At 48.3% G+C, this 7,614-nt stretch overlaps 1 protein-coding gene across 1 annotated transcript; it reads right to left on the minus strand.

Annotated features, from left to right (window-relative positions):
- Window positions 1-5,071: 5,071 nt before the first annotated feature.
- Window positions 5,072-7,306, minus strand: LOC138287833 (nuclear apoptosis-inducing factor 1-like). Its single transcript, XM_069228765.1, has 2 exons — window positions 6,666-7,306; window positions 5,072-6,444 (listed from the first exon to the last, which is right to left on the minus strand). The coding sequence occupies exons 1-2, from the start codon at window positions 7,066-7,068 to the stop codon at window positions 6,227-6,229; spliced, it is 621 nt and encodes a 206-aa protein (XP_069084866.1). The 5' UTR covers window positions 7,069-7,306; the 3' UTR covers window positions 5,072-6,226.
- Between the last annotated feature and the right edge of the window lie 308 nt (window positions 7,307-7,614).

A 7,614-nucleotide genomic window follows, 5' to 3' on the forward strand; every position in this document is an offset into this window, starting at 1 on the left:
CATCTGGCTTGAGGTATATGAATTTGTTGTCTAGGTACCATGTGAACCTGCTGTTGCATTGGCTGCAATTATGACATTTCAACACGTGGCATTTGCACCTGCTGCATGGGTTGGAAATTTGGCACTTGATTCACATTATTCTGAAAGTTTGGATTAGGATCTCTCACTTTAGTCCTCTCGGATTCTGGAATGAATTGATGTCATTACTCTGCTCAACGACACCTTCCTGCACCATCATCGGACACTCCCGTTTCCAATGTCCAATGGCTCCGCAACGTGGCATTGCAATAACTTTTTCTTTCCTTGCACATCATTCTGAACCCCTACAGTACCTAAGTCCGAACCACGATTCATATGTTCTCCACAACCTCTACCTTTCATCTGGGGATGAAACATCATGTTCCCTTGCTGCTGCTGTGGTAACTGCTGCAGAAAATTCCCTTGCGCCCCTGTTTGAGCTGCTTTAATCTGCATCACCATCTCCTTCTCTTTCAGCTTTTTCTGGTTCAACTCACCCTCATCACTACAGTATTTCGAATACTGCAACACCTCATCAACCAGCTTTGCTTGCCAGCAAATCAAATGACTTAATCATCAGGCTAATTTTGGGTCTCAAGCCTTCCTCAAATCTGAAAATGGAGCATGTCTGTCACCTCAATTGTGTCTGTACCACTGTAATGCTTGAATGCCTGCAACAATCTTTCATAATACGCATGTATCGACTCCTTTGGTTCCTGAACTGTTCTATCAATCCTCTGCCAATCAATATTCTTGGGCAAAATTCTCGTTTTCAAAAATTCAGTCACCTTATAGTAATATTTCAATACCTCAGGAGATGGTGCACCTGTATTCTTGTCCCTCTCCGGTTTGCTTGTTGGCTAATCTACACTCCTCTTAGACACTCAATCCACAGATCAGCTGGAACCACTATCTCTAGTAATGTATTCAAGTCCTCCCATATGTCCTGACCTTCATCTCCTTCATCATCACTGTTTGTTTGCACTTCGATTCCGTCATTGGTACATGTAATCGAACATTTTATCTTACACAGCAAGTCCCTTCCCAGTAGGGATACCGGACTCGAATCACAGACTACAAACTTATGCAGTCCCTGGAAGTTGCCGATCTCAACCTGCACTGGATCTGTAATCGGATTTGTCAGGTACTGGTTTGCTACTCCAACCACCCTTATGGTACGCCCCGAAAGTGGTAATTTCGGAACCTCTGCACTTCTGACTGTAGAGCGTGTAGCTCCGGTATCAACCAAAAATGAAACTTTGTGACCCATTACCTTTCCCTCTACATAGGGCCCCCTCTGATCTACCTCTAGGGACGCTGCAAATCTGCACTCTTCACTATCTGAGCTGTCATCCGACCACTCCTCATTCATTCCATTTTCATCACGCAATGGGAATTGCTGTACTGTATTATTTTGACTCATCACCTGACCTGTGACCTGCTAAGGAAGCATCACCTGTTGCTGTCCCATCGGAGCCATTGGTAATTGCATTTGCTGTCTAGGTACCATGGGAACCTGCTGTTGTACTTGCGGCATTTGCGCTGGTTGAACGCGCGGCATATGCATTTGCTGCATGGGCTGTAACCCTTGCATCTGAATCATGTTATTTTGGAAGTTCAGATTTTGACTTCTCAGTTTTGGACCTTTCATATTTTGCAATGTACCGACATTAGTGCTTTGTTGAACGGCACCATCCTGCACCACATTTGGGCATTCCCGCTTCCAATGCCCCACGCCCCCGCACGCGTGACATGGTGACATCCTTTTCATCCCTTGTGCATCATTCTGAACCACAACAGTATTCAAGTCTGGACCACGATTCACAAAACCTCGACTTCTCAGTTGTGCCTGAAACACATCATTCACTTGAGGTTGCTGCTGTATCATCTGTTGAACTCCATTTCCCTGCATAACAGCCTGCGCTGCCCTTATCTGCATCACCATCACTTTCTCCTTTAACTTTTTCTGCTTCAGCTCAATCTCGTCACTACAGTATTTTGCATACTGCAACACCTCATCAATCGACTTTGCTTGCCAACAAATCAAATGATTCTTAATCATCTGGCTAACTTCTGGTCTCAACCCTTCAACAAATGTGAACACGAGATGGTTCATGTCCTTCGGCTCAATGGTCTCAGTACCACTGTAATGTTTGAATGCCTTTCACAACCTCTCATAGTAAGCATGTATTGATTCCTTAACTTCCTGTGAGGTCCGGTCAATTTTCTGCCAGTCAGTCACCTTCGGCGACACTTTCTGCTTCAAAAATTCAATCACTTTATGATAGTACTTCATCACCTCCTCAGAGGGAGCTCCGGTCACCTTATCCCTGGCCGGCTCCTTTGTCGGGCAGTCTACCCCTCTCTTGCACTCGAGCCACAAATCAGGCGGAACAATGATCTCAAACAAAGTATTCAAGTCTTCCCAGAGACACTTTGCAAGCTTCACAAACCTATCTGTTTGTTGATACCACTCGATCGTTTTCTCCCTCAATCTGGGATAATCATTTGTAAAAGATAGGATGTCTCCTCTGGATCACGGCACATGAATTAAAACTCCACCAGCTGTTTCTCTCATGGGTAGTATTTTAACTGATTCCGTATCGGGTGAAGCTTTAGCCTGACTTGACCCTGGACTGTCACTTTTCTCCTTATCTCTTTTCTTTGCTCATCTGCCTTCCCACTTTTCTAACACTCCCCAGATTTGCGCACTTTGCAGTATTTCTTTTAAATGTGCCTTCATTCCGGCAGGCCTCATATGCTCAAAGTCTTTTGAGTCAAAGTCTAACCTGTAACTTCTTTTCAAATGTTTAGTGTTTTCAATATCAATATTGTACTTGTCTGCCAGGTTCGCTAATCTCTGATGTACCTTGCCTAACCTCTTTAGTAATCTTAGGGCACAGGTATCTCAATTCTGCTTCTGTGTATGACTCTAATCTGTTTACCCCCATTGTTCCGTCCACTAGTTCGGCAGCTTCCACACCTAGTCTTACAAAATTCAGGTAATCATCTTTCTCTGCCGCTATTGCAGCAAGTGGTGAAGGTTTATTATTCCTCAGCCACTCGTTTAGTTGCTGCACAGAAAAACCTTGTAACAAGATATTTCGTGCCTGCATTATTGGAGTCTGTGATATTTCCACACTCATTGTCTGAGGGGCTAACACGCTTGACCCTACTCGTCTTATCGCTTCGACAGGGGCTCCAATTGGGCTGAGACTTCACAAAGATCTAAGGTGTTCAGCTGCTTGTGATCTTGGTGATATTGATCGAGGGGTTCCTGTGAATTCCCCTCCCATTACATCCTGGGTTATTGCTCCCTGATCACGTACACCAGATTGACCTTGTGCATACAATGGCACCGGTGGACCAACAGTAATTGGCAACGATATTGCAGCTGGTGTCTGACCTGGTCCCAAACCTCGTGGAGCTGCGACTCCAAAGGTCTGATCCTCTGAAGCCGTTGCAGGTATTAATGGAGGACCTGCTGCTGGGTTATATCCCGGTATCAGTTGTGGTTGCGGCTGGGGCAGCAATTGTGGAGTTGGCTCAATCTGCGCTAAGCTCGATTTTGTATATATCGGGTCTGGCGGCACTATCAGGTTTGTAGTAGTCTCTAGCACTGGGACATCTGGATAGATTCTCTGTATCTGCGGTGGAGGTTGCAACTGTATCTGCATGTCTGGCACAGTGGGTACACTGACACAATTCTGTATCGAAGCCGTATCACTAGTCTGTACTGTATCAGTAACTCCCTTCTCCAGCGTCTGGTTCTCAGGACCCGTACTAGTGCTCGGGATATTGTCGCTCGCCGCATAAGGTGGCGGGCGATCATGTAATATCCGATCCATGAATTCTTCATCGTCTGAATCGTCTTCCTCTTCCCAAGGTCTCTTAGGGCCAGATGTAGCAAACTTTTGCGAGTCGCAAATGGCCCGAATCGCAATTTGCGACCCCTCAAAATCGGAAACGGGATGCAAAAATACCATTTCCGACTCGCAAAATGCGATGCAAGCCATTACCGACTCGCAAAAATAGCGACCCCATTTTGCGACCCGCAAATAGGAAGTCGCTATTTGCGAGTCGCAAACCAAATGTAATAGCCACTCGCAAATTGCGACTAGTCGCAAAAAGCCCATTTTGCACTTCCCATTTACCACTAACTCAGAGCAGGTGGTAACCAGAACCAAAGTATAAAAGGAGACCCAGAAGGCACCTGGGTTACTCAAGATGGCGGAGATATATGTGATAGCAATGAGGAGGAGAGCCCACGCCGCACAGCAGAGGAGGAGGAGGAGCCAGAGACAGGAGAAGATATACAGAACCAGGCAGACACTTTTCCAACAAACTGAGGAGGAGATTTATGATAAATACAGACTTAGCAGTGCAGCAATACTAGATTTAATAGAATTACTCAATCCGCAGCTTCAACGCCTGACTGTGCGCGGCTGCGCCATCCCTACCCATGTGCAAGTGCTATGCTCACTGCATCTCTTGGCCTCGGGTAGCTATCAGGGGGTCATTGCTGTGGCAGGTGGGGTATCCCAGAGTGCACTCTCACGGTTCTTCAGAGCATTCCTAGATGCCTCACTCACACACATGTCCAGATACATATACCTACCCAGGAATGAGGCAGAAATCAACAGCACCAAGTTGGAATTCTACAGGATTGCCAACTTCCCCCATGTAATAGGGTGTGTGGACGGGACACATATACAAATCTGCCCTCCTGCAAATCTGGAATATCTGTTCCGCAACAGGAAGTGTACCCACTCACTGAACATTCAGGTGGTATGTGACGCCCATTATGTTATCACTGACATGGCTGCCAAATTTCCAGAGAGCACACATGACTCCTACATTTTCAGGCACAGTGGGATACACCAACGCCTAGAACGTGGGGAGTTTGGAGACGGATACCTCCTAGGTATAGCTGAATACAACTTGCAGACATACACACAGGTCAATGTGGAAACCATTTATGCCCAGCTAACGTACATTTTGTGCCACACAGGTGACAGTGCATATGCACTACGACCATGGATACTTACCCCGTACTTAACACCCAGCAATGAGAAAGCGAGGCGATACAACAGTGCACATAGGAGGACCCAAAATATTATCGAAAGGACCTTTGGACTGCTGAAGGCACGATTCAGATGCCTCCACAGAAGTGGAGGTGCCCTCCAGTATACCCCAATAACAGCTTTCAAGATCGTTGGCGCATGCGCTATCCTGCACAACATTGCCACCAGACGTGGGCTACCTCTCACCCCAGAAGACCCAGATTCGGAGGATGAAGAGCAAGAGCTACCACATCGCCATCATGGGGATAGAAGCATTGCAAATCAAGGCAGACTGAGACGGGACCACATTGCAAACCAATACTTTGGAAGGTACGTGCTAACTGTCACCACACTCACTAATGTCACACACAAAGAGTCCAGATGTGAAGTGGAACAAACAAGTGATTTAATTATGTGCACCAAAAAAATTTATATACATTAACAACAGTTCAGGGGCTGTAAAAGTCCACCTGGCATGAGGACACATTGACCTCATGTGCCTCTACCCCAGGACAGTGCGGAGCTCACATTCTACGCCGGCCTCGGCCAGCATGGCTGGTACCTGGTGTGTCAGCAGTGCCCTGCCTTGCGCTACCACTGCGCAACACCCTGGTGTCACTGGCTGCGACACTGCTGATGGTGGAGCCCTCCTCGCTGTCCTGCGGCGTGTCAGCCGTGCCCCTAGCCACCTGTCTGGCCTCCATGATATCCATGGCATGGCTGAGACGTCCCAGTCCACGTGCCACATCACTGGCAAAGTGGCCCATGTCTACCTGGAGGCTGACCGTGCGCCTTGAAAGGCCAGTAGTGTTCACTGCCAGCCTGACGATGGAGGCAGACATGCGGTCCAGCCGGTGCAGTAGCTGCCTGTCACGACGCCTTGCACCCTCTCTCTCAGTTATGAGTTCTGCCACCAGTTGTCTCATTGAGAGTGCAAGGTCGCCGACATGTGTGTTGAGTTGTTGCAGCTCTGTGTGTACCAGCTGCATACCACTGTTTTGGTTTTGCTCCATGCGTCGCATGGCCCCTGATATTCTCCTTATCTCGCGTGTCTGCAGGCGCTGACCCCGTAGGAGTGTGGCCTCGGCGGGCGACATGGAGGCATCTCCTGACTCATGCTGCGGCTCTGGTGGTACATTTACACCTCACCTGCGACGCAGTGGAGGCTCTGTGTCATCTACAGTGGCACTGTGGCTGGGACCAGGTGCTGGCTCACTCATCAGTATGGCAACTGGTGCATCATGAGGGGACTGTGTGTGGGTGGTGCAGGTCTCTGTGGTGGCTGGTCCTGACTCCTCTGCAGGCTGGTGGCTGACCTGTGGCTCCTGGATGCTTTGGCTGGCGGTGGTGTAGTGTGGGAGACCTGTGGGACATAGGGAACACACTGTCAGTATCTACCATCTGTCATCAACTTCCTAATAAACTGTTGCCTATCAACTGCCTACTTGACTACATTGCCCATAATGCACCATGCAGGCGGTTGCTACTCTGAAATGGAGCTATTTTGGTTGTGCATGCTGCTGTGTACAAGGTGGGTGGGGGTATGGCATATATGGGTGTACATGCATGTCTCATGGTACTCACCGGTTGATGGTCCTGGCTCTGAAGTATCCAGCTCTCCCATCCCGCACACTGCCTCTGGCTCCAAGGTCTCCTCAACTCTTTCCTCCAGGGGTGTGGGTGGTGGTATAGTGGACGGTCCCCCTCCAGTGCCCCTCATCTCCCGGAGCCGCTCTGCCATCCTCTCTTTGGTCCGGGAGCGCAGGTCATACCACAGTTTCTTTAAATCTTCTATACTCCGGTGGCTGACACCCATGGAGTTCACCTTGTCTTGGATGTCCGTCCAGATTCTTTTCTTCTCCACCTCTGGCACACTGAGGGCTGCCCTCCCAAAAAGTTGTTCATGGTGCTGGCAGCATTCCCCTGTCAGCACCTCCAGCTCTTTTTCTGCAAATTTCAATTTGCGCTTCCTTGGTGTCTCTGCCATGGTAGCTGCTGTTCTCTCTGTTTGCAGTTCAGCAGTTTAAAATGGGTGTGGTCCTCCCTCCTCCCAGGTGTATTTGTAAACTTCCTGGCTGTGATGTCATCATCAGGAGCCAGGAAGTGTTTTCCAGAGTGTTCTGCTGCACCTGCATTCAATATCCAGCACAGTCGCAATTTGCGACACCCACTTGCAAATTGCGTGTCCGTTTTTAGCGCGGTCGCAAAAAGCGACCTCGCAAACAGCGGACTCGCAATCTGTGGTGCGACTTCATTTGCGAGTCGCAAATTGAAGTCGCCTTTTCTTCTTGGATACCATTTAGCGAGACGGAAATTGCGAGTCGGAAATTGCGAGTCGCAATGACTCGCAATTTCCGACTCGCTAAATTTTTCCTACCTACATCTGGCCCTTAGTTTCTTTAGGCTTACTAGAGTCTTTGTCTGTTTTATAGGTGGCCTTCTTTCCCTGCGTCTCTTCTCCCTGTGTTATTGCTGGGAACAATTTCAATCGATCAACTATTCCCCGTCTCCACATTTTGCTCTCATTATCCCA

This window comes from Pleurodeles waltl, chromosome 1_1 (assembly GCF_031143425.1).
Source record: "Pleurodeles waltl isolate 20211129_DDA chromosome 1_1, aPleWal1.hap1.20221129, whole genome shotgun sequence".
NCBI lineage: Eukaryota > Metazoa > Chordata > Amphibia > Caudata > Salamandridae > Pleurodeles > Pleurodeles waltl.